The sequence below is a fragment of the Zeus faber genome (assembly GCF_960531495.2).
Source record: "Zeus faber genome assembly, chromosome: 11".
Lineage (NCBI taxonomy): Eukaryota > Metazoa > Chordata > Actinopteri > Zeiformes > Zeidae > Zeus > Zeus faber.
In genome coordinates this window covers 8944189-8954876 of record NC_137205.1, presented here as the reverse complement: position 1 = coordinate 8954876, position 10688 = coordinate 8944189, and the positions used below count along the sequence as shown (strand labels likewise).

Here is a 10688-nt window from a genome sequence, read left to right as displayed (position 1 = left end):
CAACTTCATCCCACAACTAAAAGACACACATATAAAAATATAAACTGATGGGTATTGACATTACATCTGAAGTCCTACAGATATCACACACACACACACACACACACACACACACACACACACACACACACACACACACACACACACACACACACACACACACACACACACACACACACACACACACACACACACACATCTGACCTAATGACAACACTGTGAGGTCTGTGGGCCAGACGATCCACCTCCTCAATGGAGATCTGATCCACCTTGTTGTACACCTGGAAACAAAAATGCACACACACAAATAATTAAAAAACAAAACGCCTAGCAGGAAAGGAGAGAAGAGAGAAAAATGCCAAATCTCGGCCGTACATAAAGGCAGGGCATGTAAACTCTGTTTCCCACAATGACGTCGATGAACTCGTCCGGGGTGCTGTCCTCCCTGAAGAGGACTTCAGCGTTGAAGATTTCTGGAGGAGCGGCGTTAAAAGAAGTAGTCATTTTAGCGTGGATTATATTTGTCTTTCTTCGGGTCAGAGTAAAGGATACTGTATTCGTGAAGGATGAGCTGAACCAACTTCTCTGAGCATTGGGTGAGAGGGACAGTGGAATTGTAGGAGAGACCACCGCCTTTCTTGGGCTGACAAAACAGAAAGATAGATACACAAGTTGACCGTAGAATATAAAATATGGCAATAGACACTAAATGTAATGAAAAACTACAGATAGCAGAAAAACAATAAGAAATACAAATAAAAAAGAAATAAACCCCACGATAAACTAAAATATAAGCCAAAATATTTAACAGAAGAAAAAAGGAAGGGTTGGCTATATATATATATATATTGTATCTAGCTATAGCCACACAGAGTGAGAGAATAAAAAGTTATACCTTGAAGTAAATATTTGGTTTCGTCCTGTTGAGTCGGATGCCCACCGACTCCAACTCCTTTTCTAGAAGTGCTCTAGGAGGACAAAAACAAAGTAAAGAAATATTAACTTAACATTGACTTGACATGAATTTGGACTCTTACTCCTAGATGTCACCTTCTCCATTTTGTGCTTTGTTTCAACCACCACCAGTATGAATACAAATACTAATTTCCTTTAGTTGTGGGGAAGTCATGATCATTAACTGATATAAACGACTCATCAAATCACCAAAGTGACCAATTGGGTACAAGGAAATAGCAAAGGGAGCGCAGAGATTACACTACTACTTTACAATATAGTACAGTATTACTAATGTAATTCATAACCAACAGAGAAAGATGGCATCATGGCTCTGCCCCCTTTGAATACGCCAATGTCAAAATTTGTCCCTGACTTAACAGAAGCCCTTGACCAAAATCATGTACACTTACACCCCTTCACACCCCTTCACACCCACACACACACACACACACACCTTTGAACATCTCCCTTGGTGGCGTCTAGCATCATGATGACCACATCTGCCGTCCTGGCTACAGCAATCACCTGCCGACCCCTACCCTTGCCTGGGTAAAGTCAAAAGGCCTCATAAGTACACTCGTCACCAGGCTATCATACAAATAAAAACTTAACAATGAAACAAAACTTTCAACTAAAAACGAGGAACCTTGGTCATACCTTGGGCAGCACCTTCGATGATTCCTGGCAAATCTAGCAGCTGGATGTTGGCCCCTTTGTACTGATTATAACAAAACAAGGGTATATGTCGATGGAGTGCTATGGCCATCATTCAAATGGGAATCTACACATTAGGAGATATGTATTTACAAGAGCGTACCTCTATCACACCGGGTATACAGGTAAGTGTTGTGAACTCGTAGGACGCGGCTTCGCTGGCTGTTGACGTCATTAAGCTGAGGAAAGTGGACTGTGGCAAACCGAGAGTTTGAGGTTAGGCTGTAAACACCATTTGCTGTTGGAATTTATTCAATGGATATTCTTGACGGTTCTTCAAAGAAGGGGCATTCTTGTCAACCTACCTTACCCACAGAGGGGAAACCGACGAGGGCAACACGCGCATCTCCCGATTTCATCACATCAAAACCCTCTCCCTTGGCCCCCGCAGACTTGGAGGGCTCTAGCAGCTGCGCTCTGTACTTTGCGAGCTTCGCCTTCAGCAAGCCCAGGTGGTACTCAGTGGCTGAGAATGGCCAGAATCAACATTTTCAACTGACTTCAAAGCGATTTGAAGGAAAGCAGTCATTTATAACGGTAGCTACGCTGACTTAAAAGCATGAAAAGAAAACACATGCACCGTTTCGGAAGATTGCGAACCAGATTGACAAGCACATCAGTCCACATATAATTGTTCGCTTGACGAGGACGAGTTCTCGCCATGAGCTCAACTTCATCATTCAGATCGACGGGACTGGGTGGTGGTGTGCTGAACCTGGGGGTTCTCTGTTACCTTTGTTTTTCTGCGTCCGAGAGATTTCTCTCTCTATTTCTGCGATTTTCTCCAAGATCCCCATCGTGTCGACGCAGACGGGTTAAACTCTAGACGCAGCCCCTTTGGCGGAAGACAAAACATGACATGAGACACAGAAACGTGCCAGGCTCTCCTGGTAGCTGTAGCTCTATTAGCCAGCCGGCTAGCGAGCTAAGCAGACATATGGAACAAAACAACTGTCCACTCACTTAGTAGCAAGCACTAAACACAGATATATATTTCCTTTAGTGTTTATGTATGAACACGTTCCCAGTTTTGGGCAGAAAAATATAAAGGTTCACTTTCATTACCGCTCCACTTTGCGGCATGCAGAGAGGTGTGACGTCACCGGCCGGAACTTGTAGTTCCGTACACGTCAAACGTCCGTGTGGAAACAATCTAAAATAAAATAGTGTTTGTGGTTTGTTTGTTTTTTTTCCAGGCAGCGGGAGCGGTCGGTTGTTTATTTGGATTATGTTTAATAATTTAGTCATAAAAAATAACACAGTTTGTCTCTACAGCAAATGCTGGATGTTCCGTCGCACTGTCGTTTCTCTGACGCGCCAGTGGTGGGAATTACGGGTCAGTGCAGGGAACCGGATCTTTTTGCTCCGTTCGTTTCCGAAAGCCGTTCGTCTTTTTCGCATAGGGCAACGTCGGCGTATTGGCAAATTAAATGAATAACACGTGAAAATATGTGATACTCTCCCTAAGTATGTTTTATATATATTTGTCGTTAATATGTATTTGTCTATATAATATTTTTAAAACGTTTCACAAATATATATATATATATATATAACAAGAACTATAGTTATTTATTTTTGTGTACAACAGGTATAAATAGTGCTTTTCACACATAAATGATAATAGTAAAATAACTTATTGAAATGAACCCTGACAGTCAGACCAGCGCATGCGTGCCTTCGCTTTGTGAACCTTTGTGAAGCCTGTGGGTGCGCTCCTTTTCAACCAGGGCAGCTCCCGACGAGGGAGGAGCATAGGCTATCTCTTACATGGAGAGGGGGGGGGGGGGGCATTTACCGGCGGCAGGAGACGGAAACTTAAACGAACAACACAAGATAAAACCGTTAAACTTGTCAAAAGAGAGAGAGCAGCGCGTCGCCCAGCGAGAGCAGGTTCCCCTCCTTCCTACAAAGGAGCCGTTCAAAAGAATCGGATCGTTCGTCAACGACCCACCGCTCGTCTCGGTATCCCGGAATGCAACGGGATAAACATGGCGTCCTCCGCCGGGTCCGGGGCGACACAGGCGCCAGGTCCTCCCGGATTCGAAGGTTTCCCGTTTGCGGCGCCAGCTCGACCGTCGAATGAAAGCTCCGCTCAACACCAGGGGCCGCCCGGGGAGCCCAGGAAGAAGCCGTGCCGGGCTTGTACGGACTTCAAATCGTGGATGAAAGTCCAGAAGAAGCAGGTAACTCCGACAACAGTTGGGACTTGACAAGTTCCTCGTTGATAGAAGACACTTTCTATTTGTTGTTGGCCGATTTTAAAGTGGTGATCCCTACGATTATTTTGTTGACAAACAAACAAACACAAATAAATAAATAAACAAACATACAAATAAACACTTAAATAAATAACGGTTTATAAACCGTGCCCACTGATTACTACACCGTGTGCGCGGGTGTCTTGCGTTCATGGCATTGAAGATGGATGAAGACGCAGCAACGAGGACCGCAGCCGCCCAAATGATGTTAATTCATGTGATGCTGTATCATTGTTGGGCAGGTTACGGGGGAAAATAGCAAAATACAGCCCATCGCGTTTAAACTGACGTTGGCCCGGAACTCACAAGGGATGGCGTCCGATCGCGTCCCCGGAATGAGCAGCTGCCTCAAGCACAGCGAAGCTGTCAGGTGGGAGCTCGCTAGTAGTAGCGGTAAGGTGCAGGTGCTGGAAAGCGGGCGTGTCGGGAGAATTCACTGCACAAAATAAAATTCCAGGACTTTAGTCTCAAGTCACCTTTTAAGCGCTGTGTCTTGCAATTTCGAGGATTTCATGCAAAATAAATATAATCAATATTGAATGGGCTCTTTATTAATTAAAATATAATAGTTTAGTAATCTGTGTGTACAGTTTTAAAACCGTGCTAACGGAATACTAACATCATCATTTTTCCATCATGGCCCATGGGGGCCTTCTTACGACACAGCCATTAAATGTATACTTTGTATAGCGTTATTCTCCTCTATATGCTATTTCCAGTTGTTGTGGCGCGGTCCGCCTTTCCCGGCAAGAATTTACTGTCCGGGCAAGCACAATAGTGAAAGGCACTGTGATCAGTGAACTGTCACTATCACTCTCGTATAAAATAATATCCTCACCACCTCAAAAAAAATGAAACAGTCAGAAGAAGGCAAACTTTCAAGAAAAGAAAATGAACCTCTTAGACGCAAGACGAGGGTAAACCTAGATGTTGGAGGAAAAAAAACCCCAAAACATTCTGTTTCTAATGAAATTCTGGAACGTGTAGTGCAGTCCACGCAACACAGACAATCTCATGGATTCCTACAATTCCTCAAAAGAGCATATTGTGGACCAACATTTGTCATATGAAACAGACATGCTTTTCAATGAACTAAGTCTCTTAGTTGTGTGATTACTTTAAGCAGGTTATTTTATTGATCTTACTTTAAATTATGATAGTATTAAAGTTTATTCATAATGATTTCCAGTATTAAAAAATGATGGCACAGATTCCAGACTTCAAGATGCGCTTATCAAGATGTTATAGCATTTTGTAACACTGTGTGCTTGACCTGTTGATTGGTTGGTTTATTCACCTGTATTGTTATAGTCAACATATTTTACGACCCACTACTCAGGAGGACCATGTAGAGGAGGCAAAGCCCGAACCACAGTGTCCGTTGGACAGGGAAGAGTTGGGCCGCAACACGTGGTCATTCCTCCACACCATGGCGGCATATTATCCCGATCGACCCTCCCCGGCCCAGCAGCAGGAAATGGGACAGTTCTTCAACCTCTTTGCAAAGTTCTTCCCCTGCGACGAATGTGCCCAAGACCTGAAGAGCAGGTCAGCTCAAAGTGCAACCCCTGAATAAATAGAGATCAGCCACAGCGGTGTCGTCTGTTAGCATTGTAGCATAACATCAGAGTTGTTGTAATGCAGATTTGGAAGCTTTATTTGTGTCGTTAATTAGGGCCTTTGAGGCCATATATATTTTTTCCTTTGTTGTTGTATGTACAATATCTGTAGAATGTTACACTTACATTTGTAAATTCTACTTCATAATGACTCCATGTGCCGCCTGCAGGTTGAAAACCAATCAGCCGGATGCCGGCAGTCGCCATGCCCTGTCTCAGTGGCTCTGTCGTCTCCATAACGACGTCAACGTTCGTCTGGGCAAACCCCAGTTCGACTGCTCCCGGGTGGACGAGAGGTGGCGGGACGGCTGGAAAGACGGGTCCTGCGACTGATTCGTGATGTGTGGATGCAGAGAGTCGGCAGGGCGGAGTCACGTCGCTGAACTTTTAAACTAATGGGAGCACAGCGACACCAAAACTCAGCTCTACACAGAATTCTCTGGTTGGATCGGTCAGTCAAATCAAGCATCGGACCAAAACAACGCACGACACATCAGTGGTATTGTGTTTCGAAAGAAAGTGCAAAATATTTCAGTTTAAATCATGAGAACCTCTTGGGATTCAGGGTTTGCTTTCGTACGCAGTAATGTTGTGATTGTTTTCTGGCTTATTTGCAATATGAAGAGGTATAGCATTTATTTTGTGACAATGCTCATTGAAAATTGATTTGCACTAATTGTAATAATTTAATCAGCCTGACAGGAAAATATTTTGGGCTCATTACACCTTGATTGAGTATACCTTGATTGGTCCAAAGAATATATGATTTCTAACACCTACATCCTTTTACTGAAGCAATAGAAATTGCATCAGGTGCTGATGAATTACATTTGAAGTGTATGTACCTATTTCAATGTGTTATGTTTCCTTCCTGGTATTATCAACATGTCCTTTATGGATAACTGAGAAAGAACTATGAAAGGAATGTGTTTTCCAGTCAAGGACCCCTTTGGGCCCAGGGTCTCTGATATGTTGCCCAACCTGTGCGTGTGAGAGAGAGTTATTAATAAATGTCCTGATCATGTGGTTATTTTTAGAAACGGTCATGGGCAAAAACCAAATGTCACACTTGAGTTCCATTTCTTTCTTTCTTTGTGACTTTCTGAGCAACAGGAAAGATTGTTTTGTATTCCGCGCCGCGGACACGCGTTACAGTAAGTATACATTTGATGATTTAGCATTTCTGCTTAATACCATATCTTGTAGTTGTAATAATACGTATACTATAACAAGTAACATAATATCCATGATCATGTAATATGCGGTTTTCTTGTGTTTTATCAATTACTAGTAATCAAGTTTATGTCACTTCAATAAATTAATACTTTATTAATCCCCGGAGGGAAATTCAGGAATACAATAAGAAATCGCCACCAAGTGTTAAAACATGTTGATGTTTACGGGCGTAATAGTATAATAAAGAGCTCGATCGAAGCTCCATGTAAAACAGCGCACCCGGACTTGTCATCGTTGTTGTCGGTACCATCGTTATTTAGCGGCAACTCCAACTCTCAGGCCGTTTTAAATCCGAACCTGTGCGGTGACTCGCCGACGCGCCCGCGCGCCCCCGCGCAGCAGCAGCAGCAGCGCCGCCGTCCGCGCGCGCGCGTCCGTCCAGCCGCGGAGCTGGGCGCGTGGAGCCCGGAGAGGAGGAGCGCAGCCGCCCAGAGCCGCAAGAAGATGGACGGAGTGGGATCGTTCGGAGCGGGTCGGACCGGCACCGCGGTGGACCCCGTCACCTTCGTCAAGCAGCCGCAGACCATCCTCAAAGTGCTGGCGTGGGTAAGGAGGGACCGTCCCCCCGTTTGTTCGCCGGGTGTCCGCGGCGCGGTGGCTTCGAGGGAGCCGGCGCTAATTGATGGGCAGGGTCCGTGGCGGGTTGGTTGCATCGGACGGCGGTTCGCGCCGAAGCCCGCAGTAAGATGGAGGCCCCGCGGTGTCAGAGCCCCCCCCGCCCCCGGATGCGTTGGCGAAAGGGCGCCGTGAGAATTGATTTCGTGACAGAGGTTTATACTAATTGGGTGAGGGAAGGTTTCGACCGAGGCCTGTCTGTCTGCCTGCCTGCCTGTCCGTCCGTCTGTCTGTCTGCCTGCCTGCCTGCCTGTCCGTCCGTCTGTCTGTCAGTGCGGTTGAATAGGCCGTTTCATTTCCCACCTGTCAGTGTGTGTTTGCAGGCCTGAACGGCAGACATGGAGTCCACTCCCACGGTGTAGTGTTGGAATAGTGGAATAATCATTTTCACCATTGGTGGGGGGTGGGGGGGGGGGCACCGAACCAACCGAACCAACCGAACCAACCGACAGCCGTTGTTTATTGGTATCCTTTTATTCCTGGCAGTGTTACCAGTGTTGTTTCTCGGTTACGAGGCGAAACCGGGCCGCTCGACGCTGTTCCGCGGGGGGCGCGGGCCCACGTCCGTCCGGGGCCGTGGCGAGCGAGCGGCGCGCGCGTCCTTTCCTCGCCGCTGATTGGCCGCCCGCTCCGTACGCGCGCCGGGGTCGCGGGGCGCGTTGTTTCCCGACGCTGGGTTTGCTGCATCACGCACGGACCTCGACCTGTGTGCATCACATAATAGACAATACACTTAGAGACCGAACGACCACGATATAGGGGGGGGGGGGGGGGGTCATGCGAATCAAATCGGCTGTGCACCTTTGGTGACGATCCTTCCACAATGCATGAATGTGGGCGTGTGTGTGTGTGTGTGTGCGTGTGTTAAATAATTAGATGGTGTCCTCCCGAGGATCTGATGCAGTATTGGTCTTATACCAGCGCTGATGGAAACGCACCAGGCGTAAATAAACCTTTTGTGTGTTCAGACTTTTTCCTCCTCCCATCATATGACCCATCCCTCAACGTGTGTGTGTTGCTGTGTCACATGGCCTTATTCTGCCACCAAGTGTTAGTCAGCTGTTCAGTGTTCCAGGTCAAAATCAAAGAGAGAGAGAGAGAAGGGCAGACTGAGAGAGAGAGAGAGAGAGAGTTGAGAGAGGTGAAAAGTGAATGATTATAGAGAATGATCCGGAAAATGACCACGACACACGTGATTTGATGGAACACGCTCCTCCATGACTGACCCCATGACCAGCTCTGAGCCTCTGCGAACACTGAACACACACACGCACGGACACACACACACACACACACACACACACAGCCTCAGTCGCAGTGTAATTCCTCAAAGGAAGTCAAGCATTCACCTCTCCACTCACTGAGTGAGACGGAGAGGGACAGGAAATGAGGTCACGACTTTGTTCCGTTGTATTAGAAGGGCTCCGGGAGCATGGATCCTCACTAATCGGGTGTATTTACGCCTCACTTTTGTACCAGTACAAGTGTGTTTGTGTGCACTTTTCTTATTTGCACACGTTTGTTTGTTTGTGTGTTGATATGTGTGGTGACGGACCGAAAATGAAATGGTGTTATACTTTTCTTACTCACTCGTTCGCGCACTTACTCTCTCTCTCACTCTCTCTCTCTCTCTCTCGCTCGCTCGCTCACTCCGGCCCCACTCAATGACACAGATCGCTTCCCAAATAGATTTCCCCTGACGTCACACGCGCTTACTGATGAGTCGGGAAGTTTGAGCCTCATTAGCCTCACCTCCCCGTTTAACCCCCTCCCGGCAGATCTTCTCCCTGGTGGTGTTCGCCTCCATCGTGAACGAGGGCTACGTCAACCTGGGCAGCGAGCGGCTGCACTGTGTGTTCAACCGCAACGCCGATGCATGCAACTACGGCGTGTTTGTGGGCCTGGTGGGGCTGCTGGCCGCCTCCTTCTTCCTGCTGCTGGACTACAAGTTCTCCTCCATCAGCTCCGTCAAGGACCGCAAGAAGGCCGTGATGCTGGAGGTCGGCTTCTCAGGTGAGACACACACGTCACGCCGGAGGCGGGTTTCTCAAAATGAGGGTTTTTCTGCGGAACTCTTCGCCGCTCTTCAATGGAGGAAATGAAAGGCGACGAGGAAAGAAAGTGGAACCGGGGCTTTGATCTGTAAACAGGAACAGAGAGTCATCGTAGTGGAACAGGTGTTTGAAAAACAAAGAGAAACCACCACCACCACCATCTGTTAAGCGTAGTCATTGGGCTTCCTGCTTCCTCAGGTTTCTGGACCTTCCTGTACTTTGTGAGTTTCTGCTTCTTGGCCAATCAGTGGTCTCGCACCACCACAGATGAGCTGCCGCTCAACCAGGGCGCGGATGCGGCGCGGGCAGCCATCGCCTTCTCTTTCTTCTCCATCATAACCTGGGTACGAGCACACACACACACACACACACAGACACACACACACACACACACACACACACACACACACACACACACACACACACACACATACACACACGCATAAACACACAGAGACACGCCCACGGATACTGTGCTTTTCATTTTCTCTCTCTGTTTGCCAACATTCTCCTTCCCCCTACCCCTGTATTTTTCTCTTTCTTCCGCTTCCGCCTCTTCTCCCCCTCGCTCTCCCTCACTCCCCCACTCTCTCTCTATCCCCCGTCCCTCTGTTCCCCTTCTTTCCCCCTCTATCTCCCTTCATCTCTCTCCCCCCTGTCCCTCTCCTCCTCTCTCTCTCCCCCTTTCTTCTTCTCTATCACCCTCTCCCTCTCCCCCTCTTTTTTCCTTTCTCACTTTCCTCTGTCTCCCTCCCTCTTCTGCGCTCTCTTTCTCCTTCTCTCTCTGCCTTGCCCCTCTGTCCCTCTTGCTCTCCCTTCCTCTCTCCTCTCCTCATCCTTCTTCTCTATCTCCCTCTCTCCCCTCTCTCTTCTTTGCGAGTGATCTCTTTCTCTCACTCTCGCCCTCTTTTCCCTCTCACGCTCTTTCCCTCGCACTCGCCCTTTCTCTCTACCACGCCCGGCGCAGGCTGGTCTGACCGTGCGCGCCGTCCAGAAGTACCTGCTCGGCACCGACATGACCCTGTTTGCCACCGACCAGATGGACGGCAGCGCGCCCGCCCAGCCGTACCCCTCCAACACCCCGGGGGGCGCTGCCACCACTTCCACCACCGGCACCGCCGACAGCACAGAGACCTACCAGAGCCCGCCGTTCACCGAGAACAACGCAGCGCCCACGTACCAGGTCCCCATCTACTAGACATAGGACGTACTGCAAGATCAGGTCGTGTGCT

General features: G+C 47.8%; 3 protein-coding genes across 4 annotated transcripts in view; 2 read left to right on the top strand and 1 right to left on the bottom strand.

The window, feature by feature from the left end:
• The window catches only part of drg2 (developmentally regulated GTP binding protein 2), a 6029-nt gene extending 3242 nt beyond the window's left edge, over positions 1 to 2787 (bottom strand). Inside the window, exons 1-10 of one of the 2 annotated variants that reach the window (XM_080009708.1) lie at positions 2737 to 2787; positions 2405 to 2506; positions 1977 to 2137; positions 1775 to 1864; positions 1615 to 1675; positions 1412 to 1502; positions 896 to 968; positions 553 to 643; positions 376 to 473; positions 192 to 281 (exon numbers count right to left, since the gene is read on the bottom strand). In XM_080009708.1, the coding sequence (XP_079865834.1) occupies positions 192 to 281; positions 376 to 473; positions 553 to 643; positions 896 to 968; positions 1412 to 1502; positions 1615 to 1675; positions 1775 to 1864; positions 1977 to 2137; positions 2405 to 2468 (819 nt within the window). In that variant the 5' untranslated portion in view covers positions 2469 to 2506; positions 2737 to 2787. Of the gene's footprint in view, positions 1 to 191; positions 282 to 375; positions 474 to 552; positions 644 to 895; positions 969 to 1411; positions 1503 to 1614; positions 1676 to 1774; positions 1865 to 1976; positions 2138 to 2404; positions 2507 to 2634; positions 2698 to 2736 lie in introns of those variants that run through there. The other variant, XM_080009709.1, reaches the window with a different exon arrangement.
• A 757-nt stretch (positions 2788 to 3544) lies between these two features.
• On the top strand, positions 3545 to 7204 carry gfer (growth factor, augmenter of liver regeneration (ERV1 homolog, S. cerevisiae)). Its single transcript, XM_080009607.1, has 4 exons — positions 3545 to 3857; positions 5272 to 5480; positions 5722 to 6705; positions 7067 to 7204. The coding sequence occupies exons 1-3, from the start codon at positions 3663 to 3665 to the stop codon at positions 5882 to 5884; spliced, it is 567 nt and encodes a 188-aa protein (XP_079865733.1). The 5' UTR covers positions 3545 to 3662; the 3' UTR covers positions 5885 to 6705; positions 7067 to 7204.
• Positions 7037 to 10688, top strand: syngr3a (synaptogyrin 3a). Its single transcript, XM_080009608.1, has 4 exons — positions 7037 to 7333; positions 9181 to 9415; positions 9655 to 9800; positions 10424 to 10688. Exons 1-4 carry the CDS (start codon positions 7232 to 7234, stop codon positions 10652 to 10654), a joined length of 714 nt encoding a protein of 237 aa, XP_079865734.1. The 5' UTR covers positions 7037 to 7231; the 3' UTR covers positions 10655 to 10688.

Bases quoted from the DNA above. Each gene is read 5' to 3' on its own strand.
- gfer (XM_080009607.1), top strand. From the start codon at position 3,663: ATGGCGTCCTCCGCCGGGTCCGGGGCGACACAGGCGCCAGGTCCTCCC. The intron at 3,858-5,271 runs GTAACTCCGACA...CCCACTACTCAG, and splicing joins TGAAAGTCCAGAAGAAGCAG to GAGGACCATGTAGAGGAGGC. The intron at 5,481-5,721 runs GTCAGCTCAAAG...TGCCGCCTGCAG, and splicing joins GCCCAAGACCTGAAGAGCAG to GTTGAAAACCAATCAGCCGG.
- syngr3a (XM_080009608.1), top strand. From the start codon at position 7,232: ATGGACGGAGTGGGATCGTTCGGAGCGGGTCGGACCGGCACCGCGGTG. The intron at 7,334-9,180 runs GTAAGGAGGGAC...CCCTCCCGGCAG, and splicing joins TCCTCAAAGTGCTGGCGTGG to ATCTTCTCCCTGGTGGTGTT. The intron at 9,801-10,423 runs GTACGAGCACAC...CGCCCGGCGCAG, and splicing joins TCTTCTCCATCATAACCTGG to GCTGGTCTGACCGTGCGCGC.